General features: G+C 37.0%; 1 protein-coding gene across 4 annotated transcripts in view; it reads right to left on the reverse strand.

Annotated features, from left to right (window-relative positions):
* The window catches only part of TRPC1 (transient receptor potential cation channel subfamily C member 1), a 63,743-nt gene extending 47,322 nt beyond the window's left edge, over positions 1 to 16,421 (reverse strand). The window contains exons 1-2 of one of the 4 annotated variants that reach the window (XM_067737603.1): positions 15,994 to 16,421; positions 5,664 to 5,818 (exon numbers count right to left, since the gene is read on the reverse strand). In XM_067737603.1, the coding sequence (XP_067593704.1) occupies positions 5,664 to 5,818; positions 15,994 to 16,168 (330 nt within the window). In that variant the 5' untranslated portion in view covers positions 16,169 to 16,421. The remainder of the gene's footprint in view (positions 1 to 5,663; positions 5,819 to 15,993) is intronic. The other 3 variants (XM_067737605.1, XM_067737604.1, XM_067737606.1) reach the window with 3 other exon arrangements.
* Between the last annotated feature and the right edge of the window lie 9 nt (positions 16,422 to 16,430).

Consider the following 16,430-nt stretch of genomic DNA (forward strand, 5'->3'; position numbering starts at 1 on the left):
TTAGAGACAAGCCGGAGAAGTGACTTTATAGTTTTACTCCCAAACTATAGGTCATTTTGAAGCTCCAACTTTGACAGGAGGAAAAAGTAATTAAATAGAAGCTGAGGAAATGGAGATTTTTCAACTTTTCGATATAACAAACTCTTCAGTCCTATTGTGATACTTGGCAAGTGAGACATCAGGTTTGGGGTTTCTTTTTGTTTTGCTTTGTTTTGTTTTTTAAGGAAAACCATAAAGGCAGAAGCAAAAAGTGGGGATAGGTAATGATTTAATCTAAGAAAATACCCTGATTATTTAAAAATGTACCCTGTACATTTTTAAACTATTATACTGTTTAACAACTATTTAAATCAATATTCTCTCCCATGAAAATGAAATTATACCAGATCTTTAATATTCTTTGTAGCTGAAAAGAAAGCTTTCATCCACTTTCTCTAGATGTCAAAAACAGGACTAAAAATGGCAGACTTCATCTGGTTGTCTAAAAATAGGACTAAGCACCCCAAATAATTGGGTTGGGGGTCACATTCAACCATTAGGAACTGCCTATGTATTCCTACAGGAAAAACTCCCCACCCTCATGGGAAATTTAATTCATTATTTTATCCCTTAAACATTTTAGGGTTCACTGGGCTGTAGCCTACTCTTTAAAAGCTAGCACTATTATTCTTCTGCTTTACAAACGTTTCTCTTCAGTTTTTACTGTACTTGGTCAGGTGAAGCAAACAAGCAAAAAGAACCATGTGTTCATTACTACTAAACAGTTCATTTATGGTTTTTAATTTTAACCTATAAAGCTACCTATAGTAATGCCACTGCTCTCGAAGTCAAAACAACAGGCAACTCCAATCATCTGAAACGTAGCCATGGATCTAGCTGCAAATTTCTCCCCAAACCATACTGAGCTGTCACAAACGAACTTCATGGGCATTCTTTCCTAGAAGCAACTGCCTCACCCACACCGACTTAGAGTTGTCCATAAATGACAGACACCTGGCTTTCCCAAGTACCCTTCAGGCTAGATTAAAACCAACAAAGAAGGGAGGAAGGATGAAAAACGGCTAAAAGTTGATCATTGAGAAAATAAAATATCAGCATAGCAAAATCACTATCAATACAAAGCAGTCTGAAGCCACTTAATGTAAGGGAAAACATGTCAATAGTCTCAGACTATATGAAGCAAAGTAAAATGATTAAACTCTCAATGATTCCCACTTACGATGGTAAAGTTAAATTATATTCAGATATACTATTTAGTAAAGAATAAAGAAAGATTCATGTTAAATCTTTCAAGGCTTAAAAGGATAAGCTTCAGGTATAAAAAAATTTATGTAAAAAAGTCATGTAAGGAGTTGCCCTGGACTTATTCTGCACAATGCTGTTACTTGTGCAGAATCAAAGGCAGCTCCGAAGGGAAAAATGTTTTAAATTATTTAAGTATCTCTAGGCATACAAATGTCCTCATTAGTTTTGCTTCCTAATTTTTCACAGATATTTGACCATTCTTTATTAAAATCTATTCAGTACACACCTATTATGTATTAATGAGGTTACTATCTCCCTTCTCACCTCAGAATTTGTCTTTTCAACAATTCCCATACTCTCTCCTCAAAGCTCAGATACTCATTTATTTCATTCTTTCCCAAAGCTAAATTTTCCACCTAGGTATTCTATTTAGTGCTCTGGTCTTCTACAGGACCTTGGTCCTTCCTTCGCAGAAACACCAGTCCCAGCCCTCACCTCCCCAAACCTCCCAAAACATGAAATACTTCCTCACTCTTTGCTAATTGACATGATCCTCTCTTTCTCTCACCACTAGAGTTTTCTTTCTCTCACTCTCACGCTGAAACTCATGCGTGTCATTTTCTCTAATTCTACTGATGCTAGTTTCAAAATCCAATGGCCTTTCCTACCATTTTCCTTGATTTCTCAGCAACGTAATAAAACCGTTTCTTTGGTTTTCACAACGTTGCATATCCTAACTCCTTTAATGAAACCCTTTCCTTCTAATGCCCTTTTTTAATGTAGATGCTCCCTGAGAAAGAATCAGCACTAGTTGTTTGCTCTTCTCTATGATTTCATCCACTCTCATGATGTCGGGTCATCTCCATGGCCACGACTGCTGTATCTCTCCAGCCCAACCTCTCCCTAGAGATGTCAGCTTTCCACTGGAAACTGCCTGATAGCCCCAAAATAAACAAGGCTAAAACCAGAATTCACAGTTCTCTGCCCCAAGTTTGACTTAACTTCCTGTTTTTCTTGCATCATTCTCCCAGTAACCCATGTTTAAGATTTTCAAATCATCTTGGACTCCTTCTCAATACCCCCCTCCAAATTTAAATACTAAGTTCTATCAATTCTTCCTTCATAACATCTCTCACATCTGCCATTTTTTCCCCTATTCTTATAGCCACTATTCCAGTTCAGGCTTTAACCTCTTCACATCTGGATTATTATAAAAACTGCTCACCCAAGCTATTTATAGCCTTCCCCACTTCCCATTTTTTAATCTGTACTGAACACAGCCACTACATTAGTTTTTCTAAAATACCATTGGACACATCACATCCTTCCTCAAAAATTATTTAATGATCTCACTATCTATCATATAAAAGCCAAATTCCTTAGACTGGCATTCAAGCCCTTTTCATCAGTTTTGTCTTAGTTATTTTTCCAGATATTTTCCACTACTATCCAACCCAAATATTTTGTTCAAAAAGGCTAAGTCAATTCACTGTCTCAAGAATATACATTTACATGCCTTTGTTTACGTCCTTCTCCACCTCCTGTTTTACAGTAGTTTTAGGTAGCAGGTAAAAGCATGGACTCTGGAGCCAGAACCTGGGTTCAGATTCCAGATCTGGCATTTACGGAGTAACTTTGGGCATGTTACTGAAACCTTCTGTACCATGGTTTCCTCCTCTATAAAATGGGGATAATAATAGCACCTATCTCATAGAACTGTTGTAAGGATTAAGGAAGTGAATATATATTTAAGATTCCTGTCACACAGTAGAACTATATAAATATTAGCAATTATTAATATTTCAAGGCTGAGCTCAACTGCCATTCTTCCATGAAACCTTTCTTGCTAGCTCTAAACCACAGTGATCTCCTCTTTCCTATGTCTCCAAAACATTTATTGCGAACCACAGAAGTTTAAGTATAAAACAGGGTTTCTCAATGGTGTCACTATTGACATTTGAGGCCAGATAATTCGTTATTGTGGGGGGCTGTCCTGTTCACTGTAGGATGATTAGCAACGCCCTTACCTTCTACCCGCCAGACGCCAGTACTAACCCACCCCCAAGCTGCAAAACCATAAATGTTCCCAGACATTGCCAAATGTCCCCTAAGGGACAAAACTGCCGGTTGAGAGCCACTAGTATAACACAAGATAAAATACATGAAAGCACTTTGTAACCTCAAAGCGACATACAAGGGTCAAGTACTATTACCACCCAGCACTTATGAAATACACTTTTGTATCATTTGATTGATTTAAAATTCATATGCACTTTCATTGTCCAATTGGTTTTAACATCCTTTAGTACAGAACTCATGTTTTACATATTCATTTCCACAGTCACACCCAACCAAAGGCCTTGGACATCTGTTGACTGACAGATAAGACATAGGTAATTTAAGACGGAACACAGTGAACTGGAAAGAGCATGGGATTTGCAGTCAAAAGGTTAGCTTCAATCTTAGCTTTGCCCTTACTTATTTTAGAACTTTGGGCAATTCATTACAGTCTATGAGCCTCAGTTTTCTGATCTATAAAAAATATAACATCTAGACAGGCTGCCTATGATGTTCAAATGTGATCAGGTATGTGAAAGAACCATGTATACTGCAGAAATTTTATATACATAGAATCTTACATGTAAAAAGACAAAATGATTATTATATCAATACCCTAATACCTCTTTTACATAGAATCATCAGAGACTTTCTTTGCGACATTATTTTATAGGTAACTGAAGCTTATGCCTTTAAGTGTTTAACTTTGAAATTTAAACAAATTTGATGGGAGTTTTCTGCTTTCAGAAGTACTATATATATTCTTCTTTCTTCAAGTAATATGTACTGAGTATAATTTAACTTTCCCTTACTGACTCTGAGCCATTGTTATAAACAGCAATTACCACTCTAACATACAGTACCCTTAGAGATTAACAGGTATCTAATGCTATTGACCTCTTTAAATACAGTCAGAGGTACTGTGCCTAATTTTTTTCCACTGCAGCCTCATGCCCTTTCTGTTGCCCCTGTAATTCTCTATGGATTAGAAAACTAAGTAAGTTTGTTAAAGTGGAACCTAAAGTAAGAAAAAACAGATTTTGAAGGAGGACTCCAGAATTACCCCTATGATAAAGCTCATAAATGGGAAACTTCACCGCCATCTACCCTGGCTGCTCAGAGGTATTTTTCACTTACTTCCTGGTTCTCGGGGGTGTTCTGGATAAATGAAACTTCTGGGAAAGCAATTTATTTCTACTCTAAATATGTATACACAGAGACAGTACCACATGTTTTAATACATATATATGTATTATATTTATATATATAATAGAAACATACATAGGACTAACCTACTTATTTTTTTTAAATCTTCTGAGTGCTTCCTGATACCACTCCCAAAAAAGTCTCATTAGTTTAAAGCTACAAAAGAGCAAAGAACCATACTGTTTGAAAGAAAAAAAAGAGCCAGAATTCATATGCTAAGTCCCATCATAAGCAAACCAAAAAGGAAGGAAAATAATATTATTAAATTTCCTTCCGATCTCTTAACTGAATTCTTTCAAGACATACACATGCCTGCTTTTTTTGTTTTGTTTTGTTTTTGCGGTACACGGGCCTCTCACTGTTGTGGCTTCTCCCGTTGCGGAGCACAGGCTCCGGACGCGCAGGCTCAGCGGCCATGGCTCACGGGCCCAGCCGCTCCGCGGCATGTGGGATCTTCCCGGACTGGGGCACGAACCCATGTCTCCTGCATCAGCAGGCGGACTCTCAACCACTGCGCCACCAGGGAAGCCCCACATGCCTGATTTTTTACACGAACTGATATGAAGACAAGCAGAAAGGTCAATGTTTTCCAGTTTAAAAAAATCCGTTCACATTTAGCTATAAGCAAACACTAGATTTCAGGCAAAAAGGACAATTTAATAAAACTTTGGAGAAAATCAAATTGAAAATTGCTTTGTAAGTGAGGAGTATTCTGTTTTTATGCTTGTAAATTATATGGGCCACAGAAATACCTGTTCCCCTGACACTTCCAGAACACTTGTACTATTTTTAGATATATAAGGTAAATAGTAATATAATAATGTAAGTAATAAAAACAAAGTCATCTTTAATAAGTCATGATAATTTACCTCTGTCGGATGGTTTAAAACATATAAGATAAGGGGCAGGAGTGAAAGTTGGGAAGAAAAAGATACATCAAGTCAAAATACTATACTTTTTTAAAAAGGGTTTTTTTTAGTTTGTTTTTAAATTTTTAGTAGCTCAAAACAAAATAAAACGTGAAAGAAAGAGAGAAGAAAAATAGAGAGAGAAAGGAAGGAAGGAAGGGAGGAAGGAAACTAGAAAGAAAGGAGAAAACATGGCATATCTAACAGTACTTAGAAGCTACTGGATAAAATTATCTAGCCTTGTACCTGACAACCGTAGTCCAAAAGAAGCTGCAGTATATCCAAGTTTTCGTTTTCAATAGTTATGGTAACAGCATTTCTCCCAAGCACATCTACGCAATTTATGTTCAAGTCACCTGAACTGTTTTCCTCCAAAATCTTTTTAACCATATAATAGTCACCTAAATAACAATATACAAACATAATTTAATATCCATGACATATTAAATAAGAATGACTGTAAAAAAAACTTAGCCTGTTGATTTAAAAGATTAAAAAACGTAAACTCATTTTTGTATATGGAAATGTGCAAAGAAAATGTGAGCATTTCCTTGCTGAAAACGCATACCCTGATAAAAGAATATGTACATCAGTTGCAAACATAAAAAGTAGAAAAAATTTAAATGTATAGTTTAAAATCAAAGTTGTTTAAAATTCATAACTGATTAATTATAAGGAGAAGAATTTTCAGAAGATATTTAAAGTAATAAAGAATGTCTAAAAACATAGACTGCGTGCTAGGAAAATAAGATATAAGCTTAAAGGATTTAAGTTATATATCTCAAATACATACATACATCTAATTGTTAAATGGTTAAAAACGAGATCTAGTAATAAGTGGAGGATGTTATGAAGAGGTTTTACAGGGGAAAATACTTTGGAAAAGCAGGGTGAACGTGTATATGCTTGCGGGTATGTAGAGTAAAAGGGAAAGATGTCCGAAATTCCTAGTCTCTTCTCCACTCTACACACACACACACACACACACACACACACACACACACACACACACACATCTCATTAATGAAGTTGTTTAGATTAAATAACGACAGAATATTCAGCTCACAAAACTCTTAAGCAAGACTATGATTAATGCTGGTGGAGGCCAATGTCAGAATATTTCAAAGCGAAATTTGACCTGTCAGGATTATGCAGATTAGCTTCTGCCTCACTCTACCCCACTCTACCCCACAACAAAACAGCTAACTCATGGGGTGAAATGAGAATAATTATGGAGGTAATCATTTTCACAGAGGGCCCACTATACTTGTCTGCTAACCAGCTGGTGCAGCAGGTAAAAGGGGAACAAATCAAAAGAGAAATGCTAATGGAGAAATAAAGCAAAGTGGGTTTTGTTTTATTTCATCTTATTTTTTAAACATTCAATGAATAAATGATTTTAAGTGACTTGCAAATATAGCTGTTCCTTGGAAATCTATGAATAAGAAACAGGAAAAGAACAATCAGAGTGGAAATTAGAAGGAAAAAAAATGATTTCATGATACAGAAAGAGAAAATTCTAAAACTGGACTAAATGAGTGAATAACAAAGAAAAGTAACAGATTTTTTTGGTTAAAATTTCAAATAAATTATGCTATTATTTTTAACCAGTGACTTTAAAGTCCCCACACATTTTGGAAGATGTTGAATGGTAGTTTTCTTGATGGTGTATTTCCTTAGTTCCCTCAAGAAGAAAACCAGTCACAAAAAGAAATTATTTCCTCATAGAACTACTAATTAGTATTTAGACACTAATGCTCCATGGCAAAAAACTTATCAAACACTTCACAAAGTTGAACCAATATGAACATGCAGATAGATCAGTGAAAACTTATCACTAATACTGGAAAATAACTTTAAAATCTTATTTCACATGAGTTGATTTCAATATCTTAGTTGTAGGAGAATGCTACCCATAAAACCCCTTGCTCTATTTTCTTTGGTTTCATGATGTGTCTGGGTGAGGATTAGATTTTATTTATCCTGCTTGAGAATCATTAGGCTTTCTGAAGCTAAGGACTATGCCCTTCATTCATATGCAATATTTTCAGCCATTCTCTCTTCAAATACTGCTTCATCCCCTTATTTTTTTTTCTCCTGTTGGAACTTCTTTAGACATTATGTTAGATTGTCCCATTCTAACTTCTTTGTCTCTAAGATTTATTTTTCTTCTTTCTCTCTCTCTTTCCTGCATTCTGGATAACTTCTTCAGATTTCTCTTCCACTTATTCCTCCTTCAACTATTTCTGCTGATTATTCATTAATTTTATTTTTAATGACTACATTTTTTATTTCTCTAAGTTTTATTAGATTCCTTTCCAAATTTTTGATTTGCTTCCTTATGTTTTAATTTCCTTATTTTAAGCTTTTTGTCATTTTAAACATACTTATTTTATGGTCTCCATATGGTAATTATCTAGGTCTTAGGGATTTAATCCTATTCGTTGTGTCTACTGTAATAATAGGTGACTGTCTTCTGAATTTTTTAATTGGATATTGCAAACTCAACTTCATGCAGGTTAACTGTGGGAAACTAGGCAGCCTCGTTTGAAAGCTTGTCCCACCAAGGATGTTTTGTGTTTGCTTCTTCCAGATAACTCAGAGGTTTTGCTACCCTATGAATCCTTTTTATACTAATTTCTCAGTTTAGGTTTTCCCAGATCAAGTAGGTAATATTAATTTAAACCCCAAGCCAACAAGAGGCAGGAGCATAGTTACAAGTTCTTAGGGAAGTCTTATTTGAAAGGTTCTTTGTAGTCTCCCTGTGCTGATGGACGGGTTCTTTTCCTCATCTACCCCTTTGCTAAAAGTGTAGTCCTTTAAGGATCCTGGTTTCATGTTTAGATGTTGTTCCAATTCCCCCACTTTGTACAAACTCAAGGCTTTGTAACCTGTTTCCACAAGGGCATTAAAATTCAAATCCCAACAATGCCCAGACTAATAACTCTTGCTCCCATCCACAGAGCAGTCAAATGTCAACGCACACACTCCTCTGTTTTTCAGTCTTTTCTTTATGTTTGAATCTGTTTTCCTTACTTTCCTGAAAGCTCAGCTGTTCACTTAAATGTATGTTTATTATATTTTATCTAGCATTTCTAGGTGATTTAAAGCAGAAGCGTTTTCAGATTATTTAGTCAGCCATACTGCTAGAGAATGAAAAGTATAGAGAGCTGTATACATATAATTCTTATAAAATTGTATAAATTTCACATACAGCAAATGGTCAAAAACACATTTTTAAGGTTTAGATTGCTGTTTAAAAAGTAATTGTATTGCAGATGTCAGATTCTACAGCTTTAAGGTTTCAAACACTATTCCCATTACAGTTAGGGGGCTATACAAGGAAAAAAAAAAACCTTAGAAATCAAAACCAAATAAGTAATTTTCATCCTTAAAAATAATAAAAATTTCCACCCTGTCACGGTTGACACATTCACGCAAATGAACAATTATAAACTATAGTCACAGAACCTATAGGAAACCTAGACTGGAAGGAAAAAGAAACCTTTTTGATCAGTTCCACCAGTATCCAAATTCAACAGCAAAACTTCTCAGTCCCCTCTCCAGAGTATCTCCCATACTTATCCACTTGTACCCATGTACGCTGTAACCCCCAGTTCAAGACACCATCATCTCTCTCCTGGACTCTGCATTAACGTCTTTACTGATACAGCTGCCTACACTCTAGTACAGGGGTCAACAAACTTTTTCTATAAAGGGCCATATTTAGGTTTTGGGGGCCATATCATCCCAGTTGCAAACACTCAACTCTGCTCTTGCAGCACCAAAGTGGCCACAGACCAAATGTACACGATGAACTCCAATGTGTTCCAAAAAATATTTATGGACACTCGTTTGAATTTCATATAATTTTCAAGTGTTATGAAATATTATTCTTGATTTATTCCCAACCATTTGAAATGTAAAATATAAAAATCATTCTTAGCTCACAGGCCTTCCAAAAACAGGTGGTGGGTGGATTTGGCCTGTGGGTTGTAGTTTGCCCACCTCTACTCCAGCACCACCTCTTTAATCCACTCTCCACCCAGCATTCACAGTGATCATTTTAAAATTCAAATCATATCAGGTTTTCAATCCTCAAGATTTTTTTTGTACGCGGGCCTCTCACTGTTGTGGCCTCTCCCGTTGCGGAGCACAGGCTCCGGACGCGCAGGCTCAGCAGCCATGGCTCACAGGCCTAGCCACTCCACGGCATCCCAGACCGGGGCACGAACCCGTGTCCCCTGCATCGGCAGGTGGACTCTCAACCACTGCGCCACCAGGGAAGCCCAATCCTCAAGATTTTTAATCACACTTTAAATGCCACAGTCTTTTCGTGGCTCACTAAGCCTTATGGGACCTGGGCCTTGCTATCATTCTGCATCTACCTTGTTGCCACTCTCCCACTATGATCTTTCTACACCAATGTTTCCCAAACTGCAGGCTGAAACCCATTAGCAGTCATGAAATCAATGTAGTGAGTCCTAACCAACAATTTAAAAAAATGTAATAGTATATAAAAATACTGTTGTAATCCCATGGATCCTTAGCAACAAATTCACCCTGGCCAACTGTGATATATTCACCCTGGCCAACTTGAGAAAGACAGTGGAGATATGTTATAGTATCAGTGAAGAACCGGTAATCATCTTTTCTTCATTGGCATCTCATTTTATTTTCTGACATATGATGGTAAATTTCAGCATCACTGAAATGGGAGTATTAATGTCGGTCAGTTTAATTTTATAGTAACCAAATTTTCAGTTAGTTGTGAAGTACTGGAGAATTTATCTGTCAAAAAATCTGTGAAGTTTTTCAAACCAAGTTTATCTAACAAACTTTTTGACTATGGCAACTGCAACATTCTTATTGAACTATTACTAAAGACACTTAAAACAGAAGATTTTATTATTAAGAGGAAAAAGAATGATGAAGTAAAAAAATACAAAGCCATGATCAAATTCAATTGTTGGATCTGGAAATATAAATAGTGACAATACTGATTAAAATGTTAACTCTACAGCAAACTTCAAATTAGTCTGAACCAAATACTAAAAAGAAAAAAAAAAAAAACACATACAAGACTTTTAGAATGAAGACAATTTAAAATGTAGTTTTACCAAATGTGCAAAACCCAATATTTATCATAGACCCCAACATGTTTGTAATCACATTGTTGTGGATGAAACCTTCAAAATTAGATACTCAGAAACATGGCATGCTGAGCTGTCCGTAGTACTCTGAATATTTTTGGAAAAAGACAATTATTACTATAATTTCTTAGCCATTTATGTATGTTAATTAAGACTATTAGTGATAATGAATATCACCTGGCAAAAGAGCAGACACTGCTGCAGGAAAAAATTATACTTATATCATAGAAGGTAATGCTGATTTTTTTAGAGTAAATTAGTTTATAAATTAAAAATTATTAACATATTCTTGAATCTATTAGAAGCAATGTTTACTTTGTAATTAGAGTCTGGTATATGACTTGAGATCTAATTCACAGTGATGTTACAAGTTGTATAAAACTTTAGTTAATATCAGGTATGCAGTAATACAGTTTCATAAAGGATTTATTGTGTTGCTTAAACTTAATCTCACATACATTTAAATTATACATATTTATAGAACTGAAAAAGTACACTATGGATCAATATAAATTAAGCTACAAAAAATATAAAAGTATTAGTGATGGAGCAACAAATATGACCAGAAAATAAACATAGGAGTTTTTTTTTAATTAACAGAAGCTATTAATAACAATGCTTTATAGGTCACAAAGTTTTGGCATGCAAAGAAATTCCACTGAATCTCATAACTATACTGACATGGTATTGGAATTCTTTTAGTCCTGTTAATTTGTTTAGGCTCTTAAAAGTCACTACTTACCTCTTAGTGATAGCTTTTGAACTCATTACATATTAAACTACTAATCCTAGATCTTAAACTTCTTAGTATCATTAAATTTGGTGGTCAGTTATAAGGAAGATATTTCTAACACTGGAAGCATGGAAGAAGAGGAATTATTCTTAGGTTGCAACAATACCCATACAATAAAATTTAATCTTTTAACACCCTTCCCCAAAGTTTATAATATACTAGGTAAAGGGGTTTGGCTTGGGTTACATTTTTTTAACTGCCCAGATAAAAGACTGACTGCATACTAAGAATATCCCATCTTCCAAATCATAAATAGGCCATTTAAGTTAAATTGAGTATTTGTTTCTGCCCTTCAGACAGATCTATTAGGCACAAACATACTTTATTTCCCTTACTGCTCCTCACAAGAGCACAAGAGAGCATCTGCACTACAGAAAAAGGTACTAAAGGATAGGGATGTAGTCAGTTATTTCTTGATAAAGCACCTTTCTCCAGTGTCCTAACAAAATTAACCTGATATACAGTCAGATGATGAATTATAGAAAAGAACAGCAAGTTAAAAATGAAATAAAGAAGCACACTTCTGTAATCACTCCAAAGAAATGCCAGTATTATACAACTATGAAGCAGCTAGCTGCTCAATGATTAGCCTCTTATAATAAAACTATCCACCAAGATTCTGGTGATCTAAGAGTCTTTTTTGTTAAAATAAAGATGAACCATACACTATGGCACCACTGGTGATTTGAAAAACTCTCCTGTACAAAATACTTAAATGCTTAAATACTAATGACAATTTGTGAAATGCCTGTAGAATTTTGTATATAGTACCCTCTTTACCTCTCCTTTCTGCAAAGTTTTCCTCCCTCACAGCACATATACCTCTTAACATTAGGTGTCCCTTGTCGGCATAAAACTTCTTGGCAATACCCAGTACTCTGCACTTTTTCTTCCCACGGCCATCCTCTCCAACCCCAGACACTTCAAAATCTCTTTTCAAATAGCTGTTTTTAAAAGTCCCATTAAATATATTAAGTGCTATTAAAACAACAGCTTAATATTACTTCTCCCAGAAATGTTACCCATTTCAAAAGCATGCTAAGCCAAAGGTATGCAAAGTTTAAGCAGAATCCAGGCATCAAAGCACCCTCCATACAATGCAGCAAATCAATACCACAAAGGTGACACAGAGCTAGATTATCAGACTGAGCCTGACAATAAAGGTGAAATTCAGCTCTCTCCACCCCTCCCCTGACTCCATGCTGAAATTTCAAGAAGGGCCTCCTGACTTATTGCAAATCAAATTTCCTGAAAATGTTCTTCATGAAAAGTTGGCAGGGACTGAATCCAGACTGAATCCTTTCATCATTTTCCTTTTCTACACAAGAACTGATTACTGATCATCAGCAAATTAAGGGTTTAATACTAAAGCTACCATCTACTCAACAGTTACTTTCAAAGAGGTGAATTAACAACTATATTTAGCTTAGATGCTCCCTAAATAAAGGTATTAATTCTTTCTCCAGCCAGCAGGTCTGAAGTTAGACCCCTGTCTCCCACAAATAAAAGTGGCTCATTACCATACTAATTCTCAGTGTGAAAGGAAGACGACTTGGGTGGTAAGAATCACTGCTTAATATTCCATAAAACAACACTCTTGTTTCAGCTCTTGTTTCAATTAACCTTTACCTCTGAATTGCAGCATTCTACGTCTAAAAAGAATAGGTGTACTTTCTGAGAATTTTATGTGGGGTGGGGGACCAGACTTAGCTTTATATAACTGGCACAGGAGCCTTCAATTCACTTTTTCTTCTAAATTTTATGAAAAAGAACCGATGTTACCTTTGAGATGATTCTGACCCACTTTCAAGATCAACAATAGCCACTATTAAGTGGCCACTACCTGGATCTGCGCTTGCCTAGATCTATTGGACTAATAATTTACATAAAAGCTAGCTGCACACACTATAAAATCAAACTATAAAATCGTTTTCTTTCCTTTTTTCTTTACTCCTTAATCTGTACACACCTTTCAAAGGGTCACCCATCCACTAACACATAACCCCATCTCCACAATTTTTGCTTTAGGAATTCTCCTTAAGTGGAATACATTACGGACATTTTACATATGTAGTGTAAACTTGATAAATGAAAAAAGGATGAGAAACATAGATGTTCTAGAGTGGATCTGCTCTTGTGCTATTAAAGCTTTTTACTTTTATTGGATAAACATAATCCATGGAAACCACAGTTAATAAAACATTCACAGAGAGCAAGTTTAATTTCCAATTAGTAAATCCAAATATGGATGTGTCTTTTCTAACACAAGTGATTTTCATTCATTCAACTACAACTAGATCAAAACTTAGTGGTTAAGAGTACAGGCTCAAAATACATCCTAGTTCTACTACTAACTAATGTAACCTTGGGCAAAGTAATTCTAAAATTTTGCTAAGCCTCATTTTCCTCATTCATAAAATGGGAATAACAACATCTGGCTCATGGGGTTGTGAGGATTAAATGAAATCATCTATGAAAAGCCTATGTACTCTACCCCAAAAGCTGTCTCAGTCAACGTTTGCCATTTGGCTTGATGAAAGCTCCAAAGCAATAGTGGCAACTATAGCTACTTCAGGAAACTTTTCACTTTTAGATTTGGTTTGGGTAACGCTAAAAAAGGTTTAACAATATTAGTGAATATAAACGAGTAAACAAAAAAACTGCTATAACTCAAATATATTTTTTTCAGCATAAATGTATACCATAAGTACATGTAAGAAATAAGCCATTTTTCCAAATCTAACCTAAGAATTCATTTCAACATACGTGAAACAGAAAATACCTATTTAATCTCACTTGTTAAAAAATGTTTTAATTTATACGGGGGAGAAAAAGCATGCATATTTACTTTCCACCCTACCCCCAAAAGCCAAATCTCTCCAAGGATCTTAATGATGTTATAAAAGGGAAACTGACGAAGAAAGACTATCAAGGCTATTTCAACTGGCACTACTGGACAGGTTACAGAACTGTCATACATTCAAACTCTTTTGACATATGTCATGCAATAATCCTAAATATACACACCATACAAGTACTTATTCGAGCTATGTTCCATTATGACATTCCTCTGTCCTCAGTTTAACAGATATATTAAATTGCCTTTCTTGACATAATTTCTCTTTGCTTTAAAATAACCATAGCTCAGAAGCTGGGGTAGATGTAGCAGCCACTTACTAATGCTAGTACAACACAATCTGTTCCCTTCCTCTCTCAGAGAATTTTTGAAGGAAGAGAACTCAGACTATCCACTCTAGAAATACTAAATAATTTTACGTAATCTACAATGATATTTATGAGGTTATAGACATATATTCTATGTTTCTTCACATTTCCAAGACTGTATGAACCTGTCCATGGTGGACTTTCACAAATGCTTTCATAATATAATTTAATACTACTACATAAGATCATAAAAGGACTCATGATGGACAGGGGTGGACTTTGTTTATACATCAATGTGTTTTCAAAAAGTTGTGTAAATAAAATCCTACCTCAAAGCAGTAAAAGTGGTTAAGGAGACTGTCATTTATTTAAAAAAAAAACAAAACACATACAAACAAAAAAATCCTCTGTAGTGAATCTTTTCACAGCGTAAGTTGCCCTTTGGGTTTATGTTTTGGAAGTTTGCATGATCCTAAACATTTTTCCGAAGCAAGCATGGCCACTGGAAGGCAAGCTGAAGAAATTTAGAAAGAGAAAATTTACAGCACTTTTTTACACGTAGGAAATAAAAGCAGTCTTAGGGCAATCAATTTCCCCATTCTTTTTATTATATTCATCAATAGAAAGCATGCTTAAGTGAGGAGACTTTGTTATGGCCATAAAAGTGATCGATTTCCAGATTTTTTTAAAAAACGAAAAACATTAAATATATTCCACATTTTTGCCCTGTAATTATTTTGCACTACCTTTATTTCCCAAAGACGTCTGAGGAGCAATAAACCTTCCTCTCTAATAAAAAGCATGAACAAAGTTGTTCCATAAATTTGGAGAAACTCTGGAACTTAGGCAGAATTTCTCCATAAAGTGCTGTCTTTATGTCCACCTAGGATATTGACATACCTAATGCCATTCGACAGTCACTGAACACCAAGGCACCGGGTGGCTGGAGTTAAATAATACAAGTAAGGTTTTAAAGAAAAAAGAAAACAAAACACCAGCTGAGAGCCCATAAGCAGGAGGAACCTTAAGCAAGGACATGGGATTTTTTCGTACTTAAAGGTCCAAAACTAGACAAAACCTCTGGGCTTCCAGAAAGAAAGAACTAAAGCCCCATGCAGGAGACCAGGTCATTCAAGTGGTCAGTAGCGCAGGTGAGGCTGAAACCCTAGGGTCCCGGCCCCCACGACGCTACCTGAACACCTGACCGCACGAAAGGAGACCACGGGCAGGGCCGCCGCCCCAGGTGCGGCGCTCGGAGGGCGCCACCCGCGGCTGCTCCCGCCCGACAGCTCTGCACTCACAAGGCAGAGGCGGTGCCGAGCAGCCCGGCAGGTGCAGCGGGCGCGGCGCGAACAGACGCTCGGCGCACGAGGAAGAGGGAGTGCCCCGAGTTGAGGCTGGGGAGAGGATGAGGGGTGTGAAGGACACGGGCATCCAGAAGCAGAGAAAGGGGCCTAGCTCTCACCCTTGTCGCACGCCAGCAAGAAAAGCTTCTCATTCAGGGTGTTCTCCTCCTTCACCTCCCGCACATCCTTCAGCGCCATCACCTCGTTCGGCGACGAAGAGGAGGATGGGGAGGAAGGCAGGGAGGAGGAGGAGGCGCCCGAAAGGTCCGTGTTCGGGTACAGGGCCGCCATCATCGCGGCCCATGAAAGGGGCAGGCCAGGAGACCGGGGCGGGGCCCCCACCAGCCCCGACCCCGACCCCCGGCTGGAAAAGGGATGAGTCGTTCCCACGGCCGCCTCGGCGCGCGGCCCGTTGGCCCCGAAGGGCGTCGCCTCCCCACGGAGCCAGCACTCGCCCTCCACCGACAGCCCCAAATTGGTGGCGGCGCATGCGCGGCCCCGGGGCCAGCGCCCCCTCCCCAGCCGCCGGCGCCCAGGCCGAGCAGGTCCGCGCCCG

This window comes from Pseudorca crassidens, chromosome 5 (genome assembly GCF_039906515.1).
Source record: "Pseudorca crassidens isolate mPseCra1 chromosome 5, mPseCra1.hap1, whole genome shotgun sequence".
Lineage (NCBI taxonomy): Eukaryota > Metazoa > Chordata > Mammalia > Artiodactyla > Delphinidae > Pseudorca > Pseudorca crassidens.